General features: G+C 50.9%; 1 protein-coding gene across 2 annotated transcripts in view; it reads left to right on the top strand.

Annotated features, from left to right (window-relative positions):
* The window catches only part of Sufu (SUFU negative regulator of hedgehog signaling), a 100,566-nt gene extending 75,565 nt beyond the window's left edge, over nucleotides 1-25,001 (top strand). For both annotated transcript variants that reach the window (XM_041661847.1, XM_041661846.1), the window contains exons 9-12: nucleotides 8,665-8,799; nucleotides 10,784-10,922; nucleotides 19,467-19,535; nucleotides 21,857-25,001. In XM_041661847.1, coding sequence (XP_041517781.1) covers nucleotides 8,665-8,799; nucleotides 10,784-10,922; nucleotides 19,467-19,535; nucleotides 21,857-21,946 — 433 coding nt within the window. In that variant the 3' untranslated portion in view covers nucleotides 21,947-25,001. The remainder of the gene's footprint in view (nucleotides 1-8,664; nucleotides 8,800-10,783; nucleotides 10,923-19,466; nucleotides 19,536-21,856) is intronic.
* The last annotated feature ends 1,461 nt before the right edge of the window (nucleotides 25,002-26,462 follow it).

Raw genomic sequence — 26,462 nt, 5'->3', positions numbered from 1 at the left:
CAGGCGCTGGCACCCATGTGCACGTACCCATAAAGACATCACACGCACACATAATTGTCGTACTTCACACACCTATACTTCCAGAGGCAGAGATTGGGGGTCTATCCAGCCCTTCTAGCTGCTTCAGCAAGCTCTGGGTTCAGTGAAAGAGCCACCTCAACAATAAGGTAGACAGGGATTGAGAAAGACCCCCAACATGACCTCTGTCCTACCTGCTGTACACACACAATACACATATCAAGGAATATCCAGGCGTGGTAGCTTGTGCCTGTGACCCTAGCACTGGGAGGGTGAGGCAGGAGGACTGGTGTGGTTTAAGGCCAATGTAGGTTACAGAGTCGAGGAAGAATCCGCCGTATTGACTCTGGCAGCACATCCACTGCGACTGGGAGGACACAGAAACAGCATCTGACAGATGAGTGCTGTCTCTGAGGGAAACCTGGAGTACCCTGGACCAGTAGTGAGGTGCGGTTGGCTCTTTAGAAGAGGAAATGGTGCCGGGCGGTGGTGGCGTACACCTTGAATCCCAGCACTCGGGAGGCAGAGGCAGGCGGATCTCTGTGAGTTCGAGACCAGCCTGGTCTACAGAGCTAGTTCCAGGACAGGCTCCAAAACCACATAGAAACCCTGCCCCGAAAAACCAAAAAAAAAAAAAAAAAAAAAAAAAAACAACAGTATCCTCAAAGGCAAGCCCACAGAAACTTGGTTTCCCTGGCATCTGGATAAGTTGGAGGCAAACACTGGCAAACCCTCTGAGAGTCCCTTAAGAGCGTCTGTTGCGAAGTGAGGGACTCAGGGTGGATCTACTTCTACACATTGAGAAGTGTCAGAGGCGGGACTGGCATGGTCTTGAAAGGAAGTACCTGAGCAGGGCAGAGCTCAGGAGGGGAAACCCCGAGCCCCACCAAAGTGGCACCTGGCCTCTTGTCCCTGGAGGGCATCCCCTCAGCCTCAGGGGATTTCGGTATTCAGTGAAAAGGGAGTTATTGACTGAGGTTGGAAAATGCTGGCTTACAAAAAAATGAAACCAGCTCATTTTCCCTCTAGTCCTCAGTCCAAAATGCCAGCTTCTGTGAATCGCTGATTTGAAAGGCAGCATATTAAATCTAGCTTTGCTGTGTCTATTTTTCTAGAAGCACCTCTTAAAATTTTTGAGAAGCACTATCTTGTATTCCAGGGAGGCAGCTCTTTTTTTTTTTTTTTTTTTTTTTAAAATATTTATTTATTATGTATACAATGTTCTGTTTGTATGCCTGCAGGGCAGAAGAGGGCACAGGATCTCATTACAGATGGTTGTGAGCCACCATGTGGTTGCTGGGAATTGAACTCAGAACCTTTGGAAGAGCAGGCAATGCTCTTAACCTCTGAGCCATCTCTCCAACCCCGGGAGGCAGCTCTTTTAAGAGCTCCGGGAGCCAGGCCATGGTGGCGCACGCCTTTAATCCCAGCATTAGGGAGGCAGAGACAGACAGATCTCTGGGAATTCGAGGCTAGCCTGGTCTACAAGAGCTAGTTCCAGGACAGGAACCAAAAAGCTACGGAGAAACCCTGTCTCGAAAACAAAACAACAACAACAACAACAAAAAGTTCAGGGAAGCCTGGTGTGGCGGCATAAGTCTATAATCCCAGTGTCTTAGAGGCAGGGACTGGGGGATTGCAAATTTGAGACTAGCCTAGCTTGCATAGATAGTCCAGGCCAACCTTGCCTACATAATTGGACTTTGTTTAATAAAGTCAGGGGAGGTGTGGGAAATTGTGTATGAGAGAGAAAGAGAGAGCACGAGAGAGAGAGTGCACGCGTGTGTGAAGGCTAGAGATAGACACTGTCTTTCCTCTGTCTCTCAAACCCTGTTTGAGGCAGGGTTTTTCACTGAACCCTGAGCTTACAGATTGGCTAGACTGGCCAGCAAACTCCAGGAATCCACTTGCTTCTACCGTCCTGCCCATTGCTAGAGTTACAGACACATGCTGCTTTTGCCAGCATGTATGTGAGCCTGCATGAGTGTATGTACCACATGAATTCAGGAGAGCATCCAATCCCCTGGAACTGGAGTTACAGGCTGTTTTGAGCTACCACAGGGTGCCAGGAGCCCAAACCTGGGTCTTTCTGCAGAAGCAATCAATGTTCCTAACCACCGAGGCACCTCTCTACCCACATATGCCCAGCTTTCCCTTGACTGCCTGGGCGTCTGAACTCAGGGTCTCCGTGTTTGTGTGGCCAGCATTGCACTTTACCAGGCCATGTCCTCATCTCTGAGGTGGGAGGGGTTTTTGTTTGTTCATTTTTGTTTTTGTTTTTCAAGACAGGGTTTCCACTGTGTAACAGTTCTGGCTGTCCAGGAACACTCTCTGTAGACCAGGCTGGCCTTGAACTCACAGAGATCCACCGGCCTCTACGTCCCCAGTGCTGGGATTAAAGGCGTGCGCCACCACTGCCCAGTGAGGTGGGAGAGTTTTAAATCCAGCGACGCTTTTGCTAAGATGTTGCTCCAGCTTTTAAGTGTATGTTGAATGACTTGTGCTTGTTATCTAAGATCTTTGGGTGACCATTTCTTCATCTTTAAGGTGAGGGAAATGAGTCCTATTTATAGGGTTGTTATGAAAATGAAAGGAAGTGATGTATATGAAGAGCTTAGCCCGGGAGAAGCACCATTGTCTACACTCAGTAAAAAAGGTGTCTAGCTCAGCGAGATGGCTCAGTGAGTAAAAACACTGGCTGTGTAACAGAACCCATGTAAAGGTGGGAGAGAGAACTGCCACAGGGGCGTCCTCTGACTTCCACCTGCACCATGGCATCCACACACCACACAGTGATAGCAATTTTTTAAAAATTAGAAATATACCAGTATAATTGTGACTATATCCCTGAAAAGGATGCATAACACCTCTAGACACCAGGGTAGGTATTTGAGAATTAAACACATAATTCACATTTTATTTTTTTGTTTTATTTTATTTTATTTTTGGTTTTTCAAGACAGGGTTTCTGGGGCTGGAGAGATGGCTCAGTGGTTAAGAGCATTGCCTGCTTTTCCAAAGGTCCTGAGTTCAATTCCCAGCAACCACATGGTGGCTCACAACCATCTGTAATGAGATCTGGTACCCTCTTCTGGCCTGCAGACATACACACAGACAGAACATTGTATACATAATAAATAAATAAATATTTTTTTTTAAAAAAAAGACAGGGTTTCTCTGTGTAGCCTTGACTGTCCTGGAACTGACTCTGTAGACCAGCCTGGTCTTGAACTCACAGAGATCCACCTGCCTCTGCCTCCTGAGTGCTGGGATTAAAAGCATGTGCCACCACCTCCCGGCCGTTTTTTAAAACAATTTGAATGATAGCTAGAAAAAGAGGTGTGTTATACCAGCACAAATGTTAATAGTAGGGAGGGTCAAGAAGAGCTGAAATTTTCTGGATATAGTGATACATGCCTTTAATACCAGCACTCTGGGGGCAGAGACAGGTGGATCTCTGTGTCTGAGGTTAACCTGATATACAGAGTTTAGCCAGGGCTAAACAGAGAAACTCTGTCTCAAAAAAGAAGGGAGGGAGGAAGAGAGAAAGAAAAGCCAAAATAAAAGCAAAGCTGGCTAAGCATGTTGGTACACACCTCTAATCCCAGCAGTCCCAAGACAGCCAGAGCTGTTAAGCAGAAAAACCTTGTCTCAGGAAAAAAAAAAAAATAACCCAAAGCTGAAATTCAAGGACTGGGTCTTGAATGATAAGTTATGACTGGCATAAAGGACTTTTATTTGTTTGGAACAAGAAAAAAAAAAACCTAGACCTTGTTGCTTAGACAGAGTAACACTGAGCAGTGACAAAGGGAGCAAAATGTGCTGGAGCTGTGTCTGTTTCTACCTCAACAAATGGTTGTCAACCCAGGAAGAGCCACACAGGGCAGAAGTCCTGCTTTCACTTCCCTCAGGCCGCACGTACTGTGCCCCCAGAAGAATTCAACAGCAGAAGTGGCAGATGAGAGTTGTGTTCATCCGGGGAGTGGAGGAGATGGGTGCCAGCAGACCGAAGCGTTGGAAGTCCAGGCTGCTAAGAGCATCTTGTGCTTTCTGGACCAGTAATATACCCAAAAAGCAATGTTGCCCATCTCTCTGCCCAGCCCAGGACTTTTCTCAATTTAATCAACCACTGGATTAAGAATGTCGATGGCAAATCAATCGGTTATGTCAAGGATGTGACGTCAGGAAGAAATGCCAAGATGGTGGATGCCAGAGTCAACTTCAGAATCATCCCAACTGCCTGAAACTCTTGCCAGATAATGTAGAGTTCTGCCCTTAGCTTCAAATAACCCACCGCACACACTGGAGAGGAGAGGCGGGTAGCCTGTGGGAGAAAACCTGAGTAAGATCCCGTTGACAGAGGGAGTGCTGTATGAGTCGGTAGTGTGATGAGGTTACAAGGAAAGACAATTTGATGACAGTTTTAATAGAAATAAACCGCCCCAGACAGGAGTGATCACAGCCTCAGATCTGCACTGGTTAGACCACATACTGTATTTATTCCCACACATGCCACTTCACTTCCGGACATGACACTCTAGCTTTGACGAGCTCCAGTAAATTCCAGGGAGGGTGGCTTGAACGGATGGAGGATTTCAGAACCTTGTCAAGAACGTAGTTGAAAGTTAGGGCCATGTATCCAAGAAAAAGAGGCTGTTGATAGAATTCAAGAACAGCCTCCGGGGTGCGAAAGGCTGCCATGAAAAGATGGATTAAACTACTGGGCTGCATACAAGCTGGTGGTTTGAGAATTGCAAAGGCGGATTGCAAGATGACCTGGCACCATCTCCTGGAATGGAGCAAAAGCCTTGATTTTCTTTGCCTTTAACCAATGGTTGACCAGGACCTGAAACATTTGCTCCTGTCTCCCTTTCAGGCCAGTCTCAGACATCCCCTTTCAAGACCTTTGCAGGCCTGGTGGTGGTGGCACACGCCTTTGATCCCAGCACTTGGGAGGCAGAGGCAGGTGGATCTCTGGGAGTTCGAGGCCAGCCTGGTCTACAAGAGCTAGTTCCAGGACAGGCTCCAAAGCTACAGAGAAACCCTGTCTCAAAAAAAAAAAGAAAAAAGAAAAAGAAAGTTGCCATTATTTGGGGCGGAAAAAAAAATCAAGACCTTTGCAGATCTGGCCAGGGGCAACTGGACTCTGGGCCCACATTAAGGGCAAACAAATTTCTGTTAGCCATTGCCATTCTTGCAGGAGGAGCTGAGAAGCACCTGCAGTACCCATGTACTGTTAGATACTACCTTAGACTCATCTCACTTAAATATGAGCGCGACCCTGCTATACACCTGGAATCCCACTACTCCATAGGTTGAGTCAAGATGAGGGCAATATGTGTTCAAGATCAGTCTGGGGGTTCAAGAGTGGTGTGCTGAGTTACCCCAACAGATAAAGACAAATGCCACAAAGTCTGATGGGCCTGAGTTTGATCCCTGGGCTTCTGGAATAGAAGAACCAACCCCTGCAAGTTGTCCTCTGATTTCTATATGCGCACACACACACTAGATAAATGTGATAAAATTGAAGACCAGCCTGGGCTACATGGCGAGACCTTGTCTCAAAAAAGGAAAGAGAAAGATTGTCATTTGCCAAGGTCACCTGTGATACTTGCTACTCTGCCTCATTGAGCATGCTCCTGGGTCCGTGTCCCTCCCCTAAGGCCTCCCAGTGGCTGTGGGTCATGTCTCCCCAGAAACCCCTCTCCTTCCCAGCCCCCACCCCCAAAACTCTGCCTTATCCTCTATGGAAAACTCAGGGAGAAAGCCTAGCTGAAGAATTAGGCCATGCTGCCAAGCACACTACTTATTTTTTTATGACTAAGATTAAGCTGACAACCATGCAAAACATTGCAAACCTGTGTTGGCTGCAGATTTAATACCTCACCCAGCCCACACAAATAATTCATGCTTCTGCATCGATGTCCAGAAAAAACAAATCAGCAAAAAGCTGGGCTCCTGCGCATGTGAAGCAGCCGCCTTTCCACCGAGGCAGTATGCCGGAAATACCCAGGCTCCAGGAATGCAGATCTAGCATTTTGAGATTCTTTTTTTCTTAAAAGATTAAAGTATGTTTTCTCAAATGATTGAAGGTTGGTGGGAGGTGTAAATGTGGGCACTTGTCACATAATTCTTCAGATGATTAAGTTCTTTGCTGCTTCTTGAAAGCTGTTTGCAGTTGGGTTTGATGTCCCCGTTCTGGGTGAGTGTGTTGTAGCAGTTACCAAGGTGACTTTAGCTGACTTTCAACAATTTATTTTTCCCTCCAGCTTGAGACTCTAGCCCTGTGTGCTGTGTGATTCATCTCTATCAGCCCCCACCCCACCTCCCATGGCTATTCATCAGCATTTTTGCCTGGCCGCCTGAGACCAGGATCCTCCAGAAGGTCCCACCCAGCAGGCCAGGCCTCAAGCCACTGGGCAGCATGGCAGCATAAGGGTAGATAACCTGCCGTCAGATGCTCACCGTGTGATTATAAGGCACATCCTGGCTCTGCTACGTAACTCTGAGGCTTGCTGGGGCTGGTGGTAAAATGTTTGCCTAGTATGCATGAGCCTCTGAGTTTCAGCCCCAGCACCCCCAAAAGTAAAACTGTGACTTTGAGGTTGTTTTGGCTCACTTTATTTGTAAAAGGGCTAAGGGAGCGAGCGTCCATGCTTGTGTGAGGACCCACTGAGTGACTGCAACAGAGAGCCTGGCACAGAGGAAACCTTGACAAACATGGCTGCTCTCATGTCCTGTATTCTGCTCTTGCTTGGGCCCCAGGAGCACCCCCATGTGACCTTTGAACCCATCAGTAGTGCCTGAATGAAATGTGGGGTTATCCTCAGAAGGCCGGCATAGAAGGTGGTCAGATATTCACAGTTCACAAGCTGGCCCGCCACAGACATGCTCTTTGGCCTTTGATATATCCCCTCTTTGAAAAGGAAAGAGGTAAATTGAACAGGTTGAGTTTCTTTCCAAGCTTGGAATACTGTGACCCTCTTGGCCAGTGTTTGTCTTCGTCACAGGTCTGGTGAAAGTGCTTGCCAAGGGAAAGGTAGTTCCCAAGGCAGCTTTGGGAAGCTGCAGGAGGGGATGCCTTGGTGACAGAGATCACATCTAAGGTTGTATCCACCTGGGGAGAGGAGTGAGCTGAGCCACTGCCTTGCCAGTACTGCTGTGCTCTCTGTGGGGAGGGGCTCTGTCTGTCAGCTGGGCCTCTGTGCTCACCCTACCTTAGTAAGATGAGGCCTGCTCCAGGGTGACTGTCCAGCTCAGATGTCCAGAGTAGCTCCTGCCTGCTGCTTGAATGATTTAAAAACAAACAAACAAAAATGATCCTTCCCTAGTTTTTTTTTTAATATTTATTTATTTATTATGGACACACTATTCTGTTTGTATATATGTCTGTAGGCCAGAAGAGGACACCAGACCTCATTACAGATGGTTGTGAGCCACCATGTGGTTGCTGGGAATCGAACTCAGGTCCTTTGGAAGAGCACGCAATGCTCTTAACCATTGAGCCATCTCTCCAGCCCCCCTTCCCTAGTTTTTTGATGGACACTTGGAAGAATTGTTCTGGGTTTCACAGCCCAAACCAGAACCCCGTCTTTTGAATGCTGTCAGTGGATGACCCTCTTTTCCTGCTGGGGAAGATTTGGGAGGTCAATAAGGACAGCTGAATTTGAAAAGCAAAACTTAGAATGGTGGGGCTGGAGAGATGGCTCAGTGGTTAAGAGCATTGCCTGCTCTTCCAAAGGTCCTGAGTTCAATTCCCAGCAACCACATGGTGGCTCACAACCATCTGTAATGAGGTCTGGTGCCCTCTTCTGGCCTGCAAACATACACACAGACAGAACATTGTATACATAATAAATAAATATTTAAAAAAAACAACTTAGAATGGCAAGGGACCCAGTAGCCCAGCTGTGTGACCAGCTGTTGGTGAGGAGCTGAGCTTGAAAGAGCAGGAGTGACACTGACCGCTTAGTATGGCCAAGGTCACTGTCAGGAGGTATCTAGTTTAGGACTTCCATATACGCACACACGACACACAACACATATCCACACACATGCACACATCACACCACACATGCATCTGACTCGTAAGGGTCCAACATTCACCCCTCAGCAAGGATTGCACTATCCCCTGCTTAGAGGCTTACATCACTTCCTTGCCTGCCCTATGCAAGGGTATGCTTGCTCAGAACCTGAAGGTCAGCTAGCTCCTAGAGCTGTTGTTCCGCATCAGCCTTGTAGAGCTTAAGGCAGGAAAAGAAAGGCTTCTCAGAGTGCCTGTTGATTCCATGGGGCAAAACAAGCCACTGTGATGTGAACTTGCATGTGTGTTGGCCAAAGATGTGGGCTATAGAACCTGACTGACTTCAGGCCAAACACCAGCCCCTCTTCTTCACTGGCTACACAACCTGAACACGTAACTTAGCCATTCCAGTTCCAGTGTGCCCACCCGATGGGGCGTCGGGAGGCATGGGCAGCCAGTGAGAAGTGCTTGCCACCTGCTGGTCCTCGGCTAGTGCTTAGTGAAGGGTGTTACCATAGTTAACAGGCACCGTAGTTGCTAACCAGGAACTCAGCCAGAAAACCCCATTTGCTCCTCCCAGTGGTTTTCCCCATGTGCTTAATCTGTCCCTTGCTTGCCTCACAGGAGCCGCAAAGACAGCTTAGAAAGTGACAGCTCCACGGCCGTTATCCCCCACGAGCTGATCCGTACCCGACAACTCGAGAGCGTACATCTGAAATTTAACCAGGAATCAGGGGCCCTCATTCCTCTCTGCCTAAGGTAAACTGAAGCACTCCATTCCACAATACCCTGTAGGCCTCAGAGCCTCCACAGTCTGCCTTCCCCCAGCACAGACCAGCTAAAGCTTTGAGCTAGCCATTTTCACAAGACCGCTATCTGTGGGCAGTTGATACCAGAGCGGAGTCCAGGTTGGATGGAAGAGAGCCACTGAGGCAGCTCTGTCCCAGGACTCTGTGTCACTGGCCCCTGCAGTATCCTCCCACATCCAAGCCTCTGGGTAGGTAGCTCAGGTGATTGAGAAGTCTTTAAGCAGAGTAGTGAGGCCAGATGGCCTGGCAGATTGTCGCTAGAGAAGGATTGTTCTTTTCTTGGGGGTGGGGGGTTGAGACAGGGTTACTCTGTAACCTTTGGAGCCTGTCCTGCTCTTGTAGACCAGACTGGTCTTGAACTCACAGAGATTCAGCTGCCTCTCCCTCCTGAGTGCTGGGATTAAAGGTGCGCCCCCACCACTTGCTCTGTTCTGTATCTCTTAACCTAGAGCAGCCCTGAATCATAGAGCACATCCCCCATTGGTCTGTCACCTGGGTTGGTATTTTGTTTTAATGGGATTGGCCTTGAACTCACAGAGATCCTCTGCCTCTGAGAGCTGGGGTTAAAGGTGTGGACTCCACACCTGGCTTTCTTATCCTCTGGTTCTCTGAGAAGTTTCAAAGTCAGAGTCCATGGGGAGTAGATGCTGAGAATACTCTTTTGTCCAGGAAGTGTCCTTCAGCTGTGCTTCCCTTTGGGAGGTCAAGTGACCAAGAGAGTCTAGGATGGCCCCTGCCATCCTGTAAGCTAAGACACAGGTCGTACTGAGCTGTCAGGAGCAGGAGGGTTCTGATAGGTTGGACTCTACCTCCTCTCACTTGGTGCTTTTCCCATGCAAGACTCTCAGTTCTTTACAAACCCAGAGGCCAGCCCAGCAGCCTCCTGGGGGGACCAGAAGCCCAGCTGTGGCTCTTCTGCTATGAGAGTCAGAGCACCCGCCTTGTGACCAGGATGTAGGTCATGCAGAACACTGCACTAGGCTGGATCTCTTATGGCTGGCTTCCTCCAAACCCTTGGAGTTCCATCCTCACTTTGCTAGCGCAGGAGGCAACAAGAATCCTCCTAAACTCGAGGGCACAATGACAAGGAAGAAGGAATTGCATGGTTTGAACACTGCCCACGGATCCAAGAGCCAGGAGAAGTGGGGGTGAGTCAGCCTTAGCCAGCTGCTCTGAGCAGCAGGGCAAAGGTATCCAGTGGTCTGAGTGAACAGGACCTCCCAGGTCCAGCTTTAGGCTCCAGCCCTGTCCTCCTAACAGCTGCTTGGGCACAGGCTTGGACTTTTAGCCTGGGGAAGGGTTAATCCAAAGCAGCCTGAGAATGCAAAGAGCTGGTTTTGCCTCCTTTGCCACTTGGCATTCCTGCCCATTGGTTGCCACTGCCTGCCCTTCCTCCAAGTATATTTCCAGTCTGGGGATACATGGTGTCTTCTTGCAGTCACCCTGCTTGGCTTCAGACTTTTGTTTTGTTTTTGTGATTTTAAAGATTTACTCATTTCCTCTAGGATAACTGCTTAAATGTTACAGGAAAGCCCAGGAACAAGTGGAAGTTCCTGCACGGGCACAGAAGTGCCCCACTGGGAGGCATGAGTCCTCCTTCGCTCAGGACATGATGCTGGCACACTGCTAGCATCCCTCCTTAGCCTCGATGTTCTCACCTGCCCTGAGGCCCTTGTGTCAGAGCCCAGAGTGTCCACTGGCTAGAGACTCTCGGAAAGATGCCATTAGCATATAAAGGTGGTGCCTTTCGCTAGTGTGCTACAGTGCTTCAGTGAACATGTTTGGTTAAAGTCCTGTTAGTGGGCAACTGGGCCCTCGGGAGGCACTGGCCAGGCACTCTGCCTCAGGGAACTTTGTTCTGTAGCCCCAGCACCTTGACTAGGGACTGTGTTTTTGGGCCCAGATCCCCACTGTCTCCATGTTCCCATCCCCAGGGGCAGACTCCTGCATGGCCGGCACTTTACCTACAAGAGTATCACAGGTGACATGGCCATCACATTTGTGTCCACTGGAGTGGAAGGCGCCTTTGCCACTGAGGAACATCCTTACGCAGCTCATGGACCCTGGTTACAAGTGAGAAGCATCCTTTTTTCCTTTTTTTCCCCCTTGGCTCTTCACCTGCTGCCTACCCTCCCTCCGAGGGCAGCTCCTTATGGCACCCATCCTGGGCTGGGAGCTGCCTCTTGGATTCAGAACCTGAGCTCTGTGTGTGGTTATGGAGAATGGGTGCTGCTGCTGTCTTCACAGCTCCAGGGGCACTTCCTGACCTTCTTCCCATCCTCTGATGCGAGTTTCTCTTCTGGCCATTGGTGCAACCACTGATGACAGTGGAAATCCAGGTGCGAGGAGTAGAAACATCTCCTACCCTGGGAAATCAAGATACAGGACATTGGAGGGTGAACAACGTGTGGATGCCACCCTATATGGACTATATGGTGACTATATGGAAACCTCTCCAAAATGCATAGGAGTGAACTCGGTGGCCACACTAGGCAGGCCACAGTGATCAGAGCTACCCCATGAGCTCCTGATAGAAACTATTGAGCAGAACCTGATGGCGTTCTGTGATTGTGCTCTCCTGATTGGAGCAAGGATCAGAGCTGATGCTGAGTACCGTGCTTGGGGCTAAGAACCATCAGCCTCTTTCCAGTGCCTACCCTGCCAGGGCTCTAAGGGTCACTGGCCTGGTCTGCTATGCTTTTTTTTCTTTGCTTTTGGCTGTGTTTTGGAGTAGGAGAAAAGCAATTTACCTCCTTTCACAAGAATATCAAGAAAAGGAAGCAGGGCCAGATGTGTTAATGCACACCTTTAATCCCAGCACTTGGGAGGCAGAGGCAGGGGGATGTCTATGAATTTGAGGCCATCCTGCCCTACAGAGAGAGTTCTAGGACAGCTAGGGCTACAAAGTGAGACCCTATCTAAAAAAAAGAAAAAAGAAAGGGATTCGGGGCTGCAGAAAGAGAATCTGACCTCCATTCAAAAGGTAACCAAGCTTTGTTTGTGATGTGTTAGAGAAAGCATGGGGGAATTACAGTAAAAAGGAAGAGAATTACACTGGCTTTGTGGGTGCAGTCTGGGGTCTTAAATGGTATGTTTTTGTCTGTGTGTGTCTACTTGCAGCTGATGCTCTCCTTCCTCATAACAACCTCCTCCCTGCCCCCACCAAAGTCCTAACCCTTAATTAAAACAAACAGCAAACAAAGACTACCAACCACTCTAAGCCCAGAGGTAGGAATGGGAGCTAGTGCTTTAGGGATATTGTGTTCCATAAATTATCTTGCCTTTTTCCACTGTTGTTATTACATTGTTTCATAACAAAATTACTTTGAACCATAAAGTTATAAATACATTTTAAAAGTCCCACTTGGTAACATTAGATTTCTGTCTGTGTGGTGTTGGTAGTTACTGTAGCAAAAGCTCCAAAGTGTAACATTTGAAATGAGCCCGGTACTAGTAGAAACGGCCTCCCATACCTCCCATACCTCCCATCCCTAGCCATGTCCCAAGCTGCCACCCATCTCTACTGACAACCAGACAGACTAGTATGGAGCTGGGAGATGGGGATCCCCACAGGTGACCCCAGCCATACAGCGTCCACAGATCATCATTCCAGTGGATGATGCCATGCCAGCAGGTCTCAGCAGAAGTGTCCTGGGAGTTCATGAATGTGTGCGTCTGCAGTTCAAGCACATTTGGAGGGAATTAGGAACTGGAGTCTCCCTAGACTAAAGAAGAGTGTCTGCCCTTTTATTCTGTCATCTCTTGTAGAGCATCTTCCCACCCTGAGGGCTGAGGTGGACAGCATCTCTGGCTTTCTGCCTGCTTAGGAACCCGGGCCCCCAGAAGATTCAACAGTTATCTGGCACTCCTCAGTCTTCTGGAAGGAAGCTTCCTGCACCCCCAAGTTCTTAATCCCCTGGCTACTAGTGTTCCTGCTCTTGGCGACCCCCCTCCCTGACACATGGAAGCCCCCCAGTGAGTTGGGGCATTGGGCACCCGCTGCCTCCCAGCACTTGGGTCCCCTCCTGTGAGCTGTTGCCCAGGGAACCAGGGAGCGGTGGGAACGAGTTGCTGGCCTCGGCATGTTTCAATCAAGTTGCTGTGCTGGGACTGCTTAATCAAAGGCCTGTTACGGGCTCATTAGTGTGGTCCACCATGGGCCGTCCTCAGGAGAGCTCTGGGAAGGCTGGCTCAGGTCCCGCCCTCCAAGCACGCACCCTTGATCACCGAGTGGTTTCTCAGGCTCTTTGCAAGGAGCCCTGGGAAACTCTCCATCTGACCTGCCCCAGCCAGCCGGGTTCTCAGCAGTGAAGCCAACACCCACATCAGCTTCCTCTCTGCCTGAGAGCAGTCAGCATTTTCTGCATCTGTCTGCTAGCCTGATTTTCCCTTTAGGGTCTTGCCTCTGTGGTCATAGACAGCTCCCCAGCTTGTGGGAACTGGGCTTGTCATAACTTGTGGGCCTCTAGGTTGCCTCGCAAGGACCAGCTGTCTCCCTAGGAGTCTGTAGGACCTGAGGTTCCATTCAGTCACAGATCAAGCCCCGCTGTGCCAAGAAGAGGCCCAGGCCTGTTTGGAGAGAGAACTCAACACCCACAGACCTGCCCCTGCTCCCTACACGCCTCTGCCACTCACTCACAGGGTCTGAGGTGTCTCTTTGAGCCTTGTGTGCCCTTGTGTGTCCAGGCCTACTGATGGCAGAGGAGCAGGGGTGACTGAAAGCAGTAGGCATAGGACAGAGAGACCTAAGTTGCTGCTTGAACTGTCCCTGTGGGTCACAGCTGAAGTGGGAGGGGCAGGGAGACTGCCTTGCATCAGCCTTCAGAGCCTTTAGAGTGCTCACTCCCAGCCTTGGCACCTTGTTCTGGCTGCCAGCCCAGACCTGCTATCTCTGAGGGAAGGGAAGACATTCTCCCTGTGCTGAGAAAGGATGACTGAGAGAAAAAGGGAAAGCCGGAGTGCCAGAGTCCTTTTCCGCCCTAGTGGGATGGCCTCAGACAGGCTTCTGTACCCACCCCATCCCAGGCTGCCACCTGCTCCCCCACTTTCTACCACCTCAGAGAGACCCAGGCCTGGGGAAGTCAGGACCCAAGACCTGAAGAAGAGGCGGGCAAGTATAGTTGGAAACTCACACATCAGGAATTGCTGCAGGGGCAGGAATTGGCTTGAGCCTATACTCTTTCCAGAGCAGAGACCTGGCTGCATCCATCCTGCCTGTGTCACCCTTAAGATTAGAGAACCTGAAAGCCAAGTCCAGAGCTTCATGAGAAGTCTCCAGACCCTGAAGCAGGCCTGCTCACGGGGGACTGTGGCATGCTTCTCCCTTGGCCTGTTGTCCTGAACTGTCAATCTTGTGAGCAGAGCCCTGCCCAGCACTGAGTCTGTTCAGTCATCCATTCCTAGGCAGGGCAGTCTGAAGGAGGGAAGCTTCAGTCCCAGAGGTCACAGAGAGGGCAGATCACCAAACACGAGATTATTTTTTTTTTAGGCCCTGCAATGCTTTCTCAGCTGTGTGGTGTCTGACAACTCACCCAGGTGGCGCCCTTAGTCCCAGCCACTCCCCACCGGCCCAATGGGAGGTCTCTGGCTTGGGAGAAGACACCTCACAGCTGTTCCCAGTGGGGTCTGATGTTCCCAGCTGGGAAACCACTGCTAAACTCTACCCAACCCAGAAACAGGCTCCCCATACTCCTTCAGCCAAGGTCCTGTGTCCTCCTGTTCCCATGCACCCTTTTGGATTCTTTATAGTGGGCAGCCTAGGAGTCCCCAGCTCCTGGTACCCCCTTTCTGATGCCTACCATTTCTCCTGCTGGTGGGCCTGGCTATACCTGCCTCCTTTGGAGACTTTGGCTTGGGCTGTCTCCAGACCTCATTGTCGAGTCCTGGGCCTGTTAAGGTTTAGAGCAACAGTAATTCCCTGCTGTGTCAACAGCTGGAGTCCAAGCCTGCTTCTGGCCACCAAAGCCAACTTCTCACCACCCACCCAGAGCAGGAAATGAGTGGGTGCCCCCCTCCCAAGCACATGCCTCTGCCCCTCCCAGCACGGGAGTGTCCACAGGCTATTAGCTGGCCTTTGTCTGCCTGAGATGGGGGAAAGGGGAACAGCAGACCCGAGCCCTTGCGAGTCCCCACTTCACTGCCATCGAGGGCGCCAGAGCTGCTCTTTGGCAGGCCGGTCTCTAAAGAGCACATTTCCTTCCTGGAGAAAAGGAAAGGGAGGGAAAGAAAGCCAAACTTGCTGGGAAGCAGAATAGCGTGTCAACACAAGGAGCAAACAAGGCCCAAGACAAAGTGTGGATTGTCATCGTACTGAAGGGAAGGAATGGCATTGTCAGCCGCTCAGACATCCGTTGACCACAGACCTTGGAATGAGTGTCAGATTTGTAGCCTTCTAACCCCTGCCTGCAGCGCAGCCAGGCCTGCCCAGGGCAGGCACTGACAAAAGATCGTTTTTCAGGTTCCTTTCTGGAACTTGTTGGAACCTGGAGAATTGAGAGGTTGTTGACAGTCCTTTCTCACCACCACCAAGCCAGGCTATCTGACTGTATGTACCTCTCGTGGCCTATGACGTGTGCCCACTGGAGTGATCTACCAGCCGAGCCTAGATTCCAATCCCTCAGTCGGTCAAATAGTGGTGGAGCTGCAGCCACTGTTAATTTACCCTGTGCCCACTCCTCCTCTGGGCCTCTTTCCTTGTACTTCCTCCCAGTGTGATCTCTTGGAGAGTTGTGAAAATGCTGGTGTTTTTGCATCCCCTTGGTGATCTAGGGAGTGCGTAGCCCAGCAGCGCCACATTCTCCAGAGCCCTTCAGGGGAGTGTGTCACTCAGATTGGTCCAGGGGCCTTTCCTCTATCATTAGAGCATCCCCTCCCTCCAAGGACTATTTGTACATACTCCTCAGTGTTTTGTCCCAGTTCTTCATGCATGCATGGATGACAGAGTGCAGTGATCGCTGTAATGATTTGTCATTATTTCTGCCACTCTATTCTGGGCTGGAGGAACTGTTGAAATTTGTAGACTCAGAGTGAGGTGTGGCGCCCCGTGCTCAGGAGGGAGAGGCAGGAGAGTCTCTGTGAGTTTGAGACTAGTCTGGCTTGCACAGGGAGTTCCAGGACAGCTGGGTCTAAATAGAGAGACCCTGTCTCAAAACATTAAAAAAAAAAAAAAAGGACGGCTCAGTGGTCCATAGCATGCTTTCCTTTCTAATTAGCCTGCACGCTCTGTTATTTGTTGTTAGCAGCAGTGTGTTTGTGATGCTCGGTGTCTAGCCCTATTGAAATGAGAATACACATACTCCTGGCTGGGCTTGAGGGTGCTGTTCTTCAGGCCATTGGTAGAAGTGACCATTACCTCCATATACCTTGTATACCTGAGTATACATACCTTTAGAGTCGATGCACCTTCCCCAAACAGGAAAAGAGCATGCTCCATCACCCAGGCAGGCAGGCAGGCAGGCAGGCATTGCTCTAAAGCCAAGAAGACTGTCTTCTCCTCAGGAGCCAGTCATCTGCACACTGGGAACTAGAGTCACGGCCTGTGCAAACCATCACAGGATCAGTGAGGAGATGCAGGGCAGCACTTAGTACAGAGCCTGCACACAAGGCAGGTACTGCCCCTGTGATTGGTTATTTCCACTGTCCTGTATTACTGTGGCAGAGGCTGGTCGCTTCAGGGAGACGGTGAGCCTCAGGAGCTCCAAGCCCTAGCCCTGCACAGGCTTTTCCCACAGTGGCATCACAACAGCGAGTCTGTTCCCAGGGAGAGCTCCCGGGAGCTGCTCCATCATAGCTGCCTATCTCCAGTATCCTGTCGATAAAATCTGTTAACATTCTCAGCTCCAGCTCTGAAATCTGCAGAGAACAGGGCCTGTTTGTTCAGTCCAAGCTTCTAAGGTTTTACTCCCAAAGGAAATTAAATCAGGTGCCTGGAGCTATGACAGTCTGTCGTGTTTCTTTGCCGAGAATGTCACCCTTAATATCATGTGGATCTCATGTATAATTTTTCCCCTTTAATTCTTTTAAAACAAGGTGGTTTCCAGCAGAAACCAGCAAATCATCAAAAGTGAAAATGGACAGCTAGGATTTGTCCCCGTTTGGGGGTCTTGTCATCCCCTCCCCCAACAGAGTACAAAATTAAGTCCACACACACAGATGGTGCCACACTCTGCTGAAAGCTTCCCCTCCATAACTCAGCAGTGCAGACCTTTGACAGAGGCGCTGGCTTAGGACTGGACTGTTGGTGGCCTCACCTTCCTGTTGTTGAAAAACACCCTTGGGAGTCTCCTTGGGTGGCCACGGTTCTTGGAAGCCCTCCCCCACCCCATTTTACCCTAGTTCCAGACCTGGTTACCATTCTGGAGAAAGACCCTCCCTGTGGATTATTTATGGGTTAGAAATAAACCCAACCCATGGGGGCTGGAGAAATGGCTCAGTGGTTAAGAGCACTGACTGCTCTTCCAGAGGACCCGGGTTCAATTCCCAGCACCCACATGGCAGCTCACAACTGTCTGAAGATCCAGTTGTGGGGGATCTGACACCTTCACTCCAATGCACATAAAATAAAGTTAAATAAATCATAAAAAAATATTAAAAAAAAAGAAAGAAAGAAACCCAACCCGGCCAGGACTGGAGTCATTGTAATATGACTGGGTTTGAGCTGTGCTTGTGCTAGCGTTTCAGAGATGGCAAGAAGCCCCGGAAATGCCGAAAATATGAATGTGACTTTATATTACTCAAGCAGACTGGTGATAACCAGTGGAGAAACTCGGCTGGGGGGAGGGGACCCATGGGGTAAGAGGAGGAGGGCTCAAACTCCAGGACGGAAGGCCAGGTGTGACTGGATGAGGCCAAAAACCAGAAAGTGCCAGACAGGCTAGAAAGAGCCAGCCAACCCCCTCTGGGGAGCTTGGAGGAGGAAAGGAATAAGTGCTTTGGATGGACACTCCCCTGGATACTATTTGCGCCTCTCTCTCTCTCTCTCTCTCTCTGTGTGTGTGTGTGTGTGTGTGTGTGTGTGTGTGTCCTCTCTCTTCTCTGTCCCTCCGTGTCTTTCCCTCATTATTCTCAGTCAGAGCTGTTTGACCCTGTTTTGGGAAGCGGGTCTGTTCCTCTAGGAGCTGCTGGTTGGGTGGGAAACAGGCTTGCTTGCCCAAGAGGAATGAATGTGTGAGTCAGTGTCCTCCATCTAAGAATCTAAACAGCAGGGTCCAGGCCAAGACATGATATATGGTCTTACTTTGGCCCACAGGGCAGGTGCCTCAGTTTCCCCATCTGGAAGGAGACTGAATGAGATCAGGTGTGAACAGTCAGCATAGTGTCTGGTAGGTTAGAGCTTTTCCTTCTCACTCGCCACCACCACGCCATCAGTTTACTTGTCACTTCACCTCATGTCACAAAACAGAAACCCCTGCCCTTACAAACTGATCAAGTCCCAAGGGAAACTTCATGGGTATTTTCCCAACCTTCTGAAAGGGAGGGTTTCTCTGAAAGGAGCCTTTCAGTTGGCTTTGCATCCTTTTACTCTTCTTCCTCTGTGCACTGCACAACGTCCTCCAGAGAAGTGGAGAGCTCCTATAGAGCAGGGCAGGAAGGATGGAGTAGAAAGGCCTGGGTCTGCAAGGAGAGCATGGATGAGCTCAGCCTGGACCAGCAGATCTGTCTGAGAGAGCCATAAGTTGAGAAGGCTTGACAGAACTCTGAGTTGCTGTGGATGTTCCCATTAGCTGAGAAAACTTGCTTAGGGCATAGTGGTTATTCCTGCAAAGAGTGGTGCTAGACGGTCTTGGTCATCAAACCTTGTGGTACCAGGCATCAGAAAAAGCAGTGGAGTGGGGGAGATGGAGACACTCAGAGAGGAGGTGTCTCAGAAGTCAACATAGCTGCTGACTGGGGCCTGCAGGGACATCCTGAGACATGACCCTGTGGCTGGAAAGGGAAATTCTAAGTCCCAGCCCCCTCTGTGAAGGGGCAGGCAGCTTATTCTGCAGCTCAGATTTTTTTCTCTTGGTTTTTATCTGCTATCCCCATCCCCCAGTGGTAGGGATTGAACCCAGGCTTATGCTCCAACACTAGGGTGCATCTGAATCCCAGACAGGGCTTGTATTCCCAAGTCAAACAGATTCCTTTTGTCCTACATGGTTGGGAGAAGTGGGTGGGAACACTTGAGCCTGATCAGGCAAGGACCTTGGCAGTGGCTCTCCTATGGCCTTGGGCTTTCCTGTCCCTCTCCTTTGCCCTGCAACGTCCAGAAAACCACACAGCCCAAAGAAGTGGGTGTCTGCTGCCTTCCAGTTCCCTTCCGAGGCCAGCACTGCCATCTTTCAGATGCCATCCCTTTCTCTACTGCCACACCCCCACCTCGCCGCCCTTCTCTAGTCTATGGCACAAGCAGGAGGGGGTGGGGGGAAGGCATTGAGAGCGCGCAATTTTTTTTTCCAAAGGCCTGAAGTACTTCCCTCTGTCCCTAGCACCGATCAGTGGGCCATCCCTCCTCCATAGCGAATAGAAACTTCCCTAACTTGGCAGTTGGCAAAAGGGCTGTATATAGTTTTTGGGTTTTTTTTGTTGTTGTTGTTGTTTTTTTTCAAACAAAAACCTGCCTTTTGCTTTCTTTCCCAGATTCTGTTGACGGAAGAATTTGTAGAGAAAATGTTGGAGGACTTGGAAGATCTGACTTCTCCGGAGGAAGTAAGCCTGTTTGGTTTCTCACTCAGAGAGGGGTCCTGGGCTTGAGAACACGGACCTGTGTGCGTGTGTGCGCACCTGTGTGTGTGAGCATGTGCACACTTCAATGGGCTGTTTTCTGAAGTACAGGGATAATGTAGAGAGGACTCTGAGAATGTTCAATGACTTTATTTTTCTTCCGTTTCCATGAACCACCTCTGCCCCACCCCCACCCTTGTGAGGACACCCAGCAAACTGTCTGAATTGCCAGCTCTTGAGAACCTCATTGAAGAAGCAGCCAGGGCCTTCAGGCTAGAGTTCTCCCCAGCCCCTGCTGTTCCCTGGCAGGTTCTGAACAGAAAGCCCATGTCTGCTGCCAGAGAACATTCCACTGGGGAGTTCTAGTGGGCAGAAGGGGACTCCTGCTCTTGCCTTGGGGCCACCCAAGAGCCACACTCCCTTCCTTCTCCAGCTATAGCTTGCCTCTCTCAGCCTCTTCTTGGCTAGCTCAAAGCCTGAGGAACTGGCAGGCCAGGTGGGTTATGCCTCCCCTTGGCTTCTTCTCTGGGGTACAGGAATGGAGTCCATAATCCCTTCTGTTTTTCTTCCTTGTTCCTGGCCTCCTCATTTGCAAGGACTTACCTCATCCTGGAAAGTCCCTTCTCCTGCTGTCTCCTACTAAGCAGCACCCAGGCAGCAGACAGGCAAGCCTTGCTGGCCCTAGTGCTCCATGGGGTAGTGAAACATTAGCAAGCTTCCCAGGCCCCTGGAGGACCTTCTTGCCCTCCCCCCTCCCCGAGCTGCCTGTGGCAGAGCCTGACCCTTCCCTCCCTTTGTCCTAATGTGCTAGCTCCCTTACTTCCTAGAGGCCAGGCAGGAGCACCCAGGGGTCGGCTGTCCCAGAAACTCAGGATAAATAGAAACTCCTCAGAGTTGGTCACCCCAATAGAGCCATGTCTTCCCTGTCCCCACTCCAGGGATCCAGCTTGATCGATTAATTCATTTATGTATTCCAAGGTTATCTAGCACCCAATCCATGCCGGCCAGTCACCCCTACAAGTTGCTGCCTCAGAGGCCTTGCTCCCCCATTCATTCAGGTCAAAGCTAGCTGCCCAGGGCTTCCGGAGGTCTTGTCACACTGCAATGGCATTATGCCAAGCTGCTACTCTGAGCTTGGGTGCTTAGTGGGCGGGAGGGGACAGTCCAGGCAAGAGAGACAGGAGCCAAGGGGAGCTTCAGAAAGTAGGTCACTAAAAATGACTTCCCTTTCTGCTCTCCTATCCAGAGGCTATCCCCACACCCTGCCCAGTCTCCACTCTGTCCTGGGTCTTCAGTCCCCCATGAGAGGGAGGGCAGAGGGAGCCGGCCAGGAAGTGTTAGTTTGTCCACCCCCAGCCCCGCTCCAGGCAGGCTGGATCATGATTCTGCCCTGCTGGCCCTGACTTGCAGCCCAGCCCAGCCCCAAGACAGTGGGGGCTCCGAGAGCTCCTGTGCTAACCCCAAGTCAGAAAGAATTTATTGAGCACCAGCTGTGTGCTAAGCTACATGAAAGTTCTAGAACCCAGAGGAATAAGAAGTCAGCTCCTCCCTTTTCACAAACAGAAGGCCCAGGTAAGTGAGAGAAATAAAACAGTCAGGCTGCCATTGATTTTGGATGTGGAAGACCTTGGCTCTCATCTGGGATCACTCTGAGCAACGAACTCTGGGAAGCAGGGTGAAGGGGCAGTAGGTAGTGAAGGATTTCTGCTTCTGAGAAAGTACTTCCTAGGACAGGCTATATCCCAGCAGGGTCACATGGGGGGGGGGGGCTGAGCTACAGCCTCCTTCTTTGTTGACCCTTTGACCCAGCTCTGGAGGACAGGTTCTAGATTCCTTCCCACAACAGCCTCAGAAAGAGAGCCCACGACTGTGACAGACCTCTACTCCCTGCTGGGTCCCCTAACCTCCAGCCCTAGGGCCTCAGGGAGCAGATTCCTCGCATGCTTGTGGCTGGAGGCAGAACCTAGGAAAAGAGCCCAGGGAGGTCTACACAATCAAAGAACTAGGAAGACACGTCCTCTCCAGTCTGTAGCGCCCTGGCTGTGTGGGAGGATAGGAGCACCTGGACCAGCCTCAAGCACTTGTTCCTGTATACACACACACACACACACACACACACAACACACGCACGCACACATGCACGCACACCCTGGGCTAGCATTTGAGAGATCTTCAATAGCCTGTCTTGTCCCCAGCATCCTAGGGACAGGTCTGGGCCAGTTTCTGCCTCTCTGTAGGTACTGTCTTAGAAGGGAATGGAGTTTGCTAACCAGAACACTTGGGCTCTGTGCTTGCCCCCTCTGCAGTTTAAACTTCCAAAAGAGTACAGCTGGCCTGAAAAGAAGCTCAAAGTCTCCATCCTCCCCGACGTGGTGTTCGACAGCCCGCTGCACTAGCCTGGGCTAGGCCCCACGAGGGCCAACCCAGTGACTTCAGTGTGACAGCAGTGTAAAGGAGACTCGCGTGAATAAAAGGACAAGGGTGAGGATGACTGCCAAGTGCTGCACCTACCACAGGCCCCACCTCACCTCCAGCTCAGGGGCCTCACTCCCAGCTGCCAAGCCCATGTGACCAGACCCCTGTCCTGCATGCCAGTGAGTGAGGCTGCAGCTGTAGAGGTCCCCACCCACCTGCTGCTGCCACAGGTTTGACTGCTGTGCTACGGGGAAGGACATCCTTGTCACACAGCCAGGTGTGCAGAGCACACTTGTGGACCCCAGCGAGCCTTTGCGGTCAGGCTGCTCCAGCCTGTGGAATGATTGCTCCTTCACGATTGTTTTTGCCTTCCTTAGTCTGTTGTGGAAACCGGATGGTATTTTTATTGCTCAGCAGAGATGGCCCAGAAGCCATGTACATAGAGGTTTTTAAACAGGACTTCATTCCTAGATGAACTTCATCATTCTCTTAGACAGGGGTCTGGGGGCTCTGCCTCCCCCACACCATCTGCCCAAGAAGGTGCCTGGTGCTGCCTGTCAGCTCTGAGCCCTGGAGGAACCTGGGATAGGGAACAGCTGACACAGTCTCTGCGCAGCCCTGCCTGGGGCCAGATATGCCATGGCCTAGAAGGGGTGCCACTGCCTTCCAAATAAACTAGGCTTCTGCAAGGCTGTGGGGACTTTAGGGACTCAAGAACATGGAATGATGGTCCTAGCTATGTCTTTCAGTCCTTTTGTACCCAGCCAGGCCCGCCAAGGAGAGGGTAGAGCCCATTGCCTCCTCGTCCTGCTCCTCAGGACCTCCAGCTCTTTGAGTCCCCTGTCCCCTGCATTCCCAGCCCCCTGGGCTGTGGGACTCAAGCTTATTAAAAACTGAAGAATCAGCCTCTCAAGGTCCCTTTGCTGTCATTTTGCTGGCTGCTCTCTGTGACCCCATCCTTCCCACATCCCTTCCTTACTCACCTCTCATCTCATTGTTGCCTTTTCCTATAGCCTGGCCCCTTGTGTGGGGATCATTCTCTCACCCCAGAACTGTAGATCTCTACGCCTCCCAGGAGCCAGCCTGTCTTTGGCCATGCTGAAACAGGGTTTCTCTGTGTAACAGCCCCTGTCTGTGCTGGAACTCACTCTGTAGACCTAGCTGGCCACCCAGCTTCTTCATTCTTTAAGTTCTGATCTCTCCAAAGGAAAGACATTTTTTTCTGTCAGGGACCTTGCCAGAGTTCCACCACTCTGCTTCCACCACGTCTAATGGGTACTGCCAGGGTGCCCCAGGGTGCCCCAGGAGGCCCAGAGGTCAGCAGCCAAAGAGTTGCTCCCAGGGGCTGGAGGGAGCAGGAATTACCCTTTCAAGGAAGGCCCCTTCTACATAGCCCAAATCTAAGCAGTTAGCTCCAAGGCCAGCACTTGGGGGCAGACCCATCTGGAGCCACTGGCTGCAGGCCCCCACCAGCTAGGATTCAAGCCTCTCTGGAGCAGACACCATGCTGCCCTGGGACTTTTCCTTTTCTAATTTTTTTGGTTTTTCGAGACAGGGTTTCTCTGTAGCTTTTGGAGCCTGTCCTGGAACTGAACTAGCTCTTGTAGACCAGGCTGGCCTCGAACTCACAGAGATCCTCCTGCCTCTGCCTCCCGAGTGCTGGGATTAAAGGTGTGTTCCACCACCGCCCAGTGGGACTTTTCCACAAGGACACTTCCAACCTTACCTTTTTAAAGCTCTTGTCTTCTGAAAGTTTATAGGCCAAGAGATGCTCTCAGTTTGCCTCTATCTCTTGCTGTCTTACCCAGTGTGGTAAAGGTTCCCTTCCCCCATTCTCCCGGAGACCTACCTAAGGACCCACTGCTGCATTCTGCCCTCCCTTAGCCTGGCTTGGGGGCAAGAATGCAAGCTATGTGAGACTCCTGGTCAACTGCTTGCCCTAGGCCTGCAAGGTCTTTGCCACCACCTGCTTGGTGGCCCCATTCTTAAGGAACAGGGAATGCCAGATAAGCTCCAAATGAGATGTCTCCAGGGCCTGAGGTCTCTCCTGCCCCCATCCTGTCAAGAACCTCAGGAATGTCTACAATCCTGCTGGGGCCAGGTCTCCCTCGCTAAGCTCCCTTAGCTTAGCGCAGCAGGCTCTCAGCCTGGGGTGACCAGGCCTCCTTTCCCTTGGGCTCCAGTTTCTTCCAGAGGGATCTCAGGGAACAGGTTCGCCATTAGGCTGCTGCTTGGGAAGGAGAGACCCTAACACGGATGGAGCAAGGCTCACCATGATGGGGGCCCTTTCCTTCCCTCTCTATAGCCTAATGAGGCTGTTAACCCATCCTGAGGAGGGGTTCGGGAATGTGTCCCATCATGTCCTCCCTCTTCTGCAGACTTCCTCCAGGCTGTTCCCATCCTTTGACCTTCTAGGTCCTCAGGACCAGAGCTTCTGAAAGGAAGGACCTTTGCCCTCCTGTTAATTAACTAACACTTCCCCAGGCCCGTGTAGGCCACCGAGGGTGGCAATGCCGGCTGCCATGCTGGGGAACAATGTTTTCCTCTTCTAAGTGTGACAGCTGCAACAGGGCTTGTGGAGGCCTTGGGGAGCCTATAAGGACCAGGATATCTGCAGTCCAGACCCTGTGTCCTGGGACTGAGTTTTGAAATTGAGTCAAGAGCAGGGAGAGAGCCTGAAGTTTGTGCCCCTATGGGGCGGACCAGCCCATTACTCCCTGAACTGTATTTTTTTAACTTGGTCTTCCCTCTCTGGCTTCCATGATCTCGGTGCCAGGTGAGGTGTCTGGGTCCCTGTTACAAGTCAGGAGCCCTGTAAGGAGACCCCTTCTTTTGTACAAAGATCCTAAATGTTGCAATGCGCAGACTTTTGTACATTTTTATATTAGTTTTTAATGTCAGAGGCGACTCGGCTCCTGGGGCTACAGCTGGCTCAGGACTTTTGTAAGAATTTTTGAGTGACTCACTTAGATTTTGTTCCCACTTATCCCTCTTCCTCTGTGTAATCTAAGTGCATTAAACATATCTGCAGAAGCATCTGGTTTGTTTGTGTGCTTCTTTCTGGCATGCTAAGGTGTGTGTGTGTGTGTGTGTGTGTGTGAGAGAGAGAGAGAGAGAGAGAGAGAGGAGAGAGGTGTGTGACACCAGGGTTTGAACTCATGGCCTTGCTGCGTGCCAGGCAAATGCTCTACTCTGAGTTGTGTCCCTAGGCCTTACATGCTTCTTTCTTGATACCTGAAGTAAAGGAGCCAGAAGACTGGCACCCTGGCACCACTGAGAAGTGGAATGAGCCAGAAGCGCAAGGTGCATTCAGCAGGCGCTCTACCACTAAGGTCAACACACACAGCCTTCCTTTGTAGGTCAGGAGGGCTGGGTCCAGAATACATTTATGTTTATTATATTTGTGTGTGTGTGTGTGTGTGTGTGTGTGTGTGTGTGTGTGTACACATTCCATAGCACATGTAGAGACAGAGGACAGCTTGCGGGAGTGATCTCCTCCTGCCATGGACCTGAAGTCATCAGGCTTTTGTGAAAAGTGTCTTTACCCACTGAGCCTTCTTGACAGCCTGTATTTTGGTTGTTGCAGTTGCTGCTGCTGCTGTTTGAAAGAGGGTCTCATTGTTTAGCCTCCCAGGTGCTGAAAACACAGAGTGGTGCATAGCCAGACCTCTACCCTTCACTCTGTTCTTCCCACTCTTATCAAGAACATTTTTCCCTCGGTTCCAGAGGGATCCAAAACTGAGAAAAGCGGGCCTTCCTTACCTCCAGTTCTGGGAGTCTTCTCCGGAACAGCTAGCCACTCTACCAGGCATCTAAATTCAGCCTCCTCTTCAGTGGCCTGGGGCTACACTCAGATCTGGAAAATCTCAGAACCAGATGACATAGGCCAGCTCACCCTTCTAGCAACACCCAAGCTAGGTAAAGAGGCAGAGTGGTATGCCATCCTCCCCCGGGCTCCTGATGGCATGTGCCCTTTGAGGACCCGATATCAATAGAGTCCAGTGCTGGGGTGGGGGAGAAAACAGCGTAGGCCTGGCAGCATCAGCATCCACACAGGATTCTGAAAACCCTTGGAACCACCTGAGGCTTTCCACATTCTTTCCCTTCCTACTAGGCCTAGTTTTCTGTCCCAGCACGTGGCAGGGCCTTTCTCTTGATCTTCAGGATGGACTGGTAGCACTCAGGGGTCTCCGCCAGGACTAGTGACAGGTCATGAGACATCACAAGGCAGAGGGATGTCTGGAGACCTTACCAACAAGGAAGTCAGTGTCCATCTTGCCCCAGTGACCTCTTCTTGAACTCTGGAAATGGCTAGCTCCCTAGGGGTGGAGTGGATCATGTCTGGATCCTTGGTCCCTCTGGTGCACACTGGTGCACAGGACAAGAGAATAAGTGGGGGTGTCTGAGGCCAGGGTGCCAGGCCATGCCTTTCCCCTTAACTCACTTCCTCGCCTAACTGACCTAGAAAGCCCCGGAAGTCCTGCCCCAACTAGCACA

This window comes from Microtus oregoni, unplaced genomic scaffold (genome assembly GCF_018167655.1).
Source record: "Microtus oregoni isolate MIOR12 unplaced genomic scaffold, Mior012 000012F_ref0000307, whole genome shotgun sequence".
Lineage (NCBI taxonomy): Eukaryota > Metazoa > Chordata > Mammalia > Rodentia > Cricetidae > Microtus > Microtus oregoni.
This window is presented reverse-complemented; position numbering and strand designations above follow the sequence as displayed.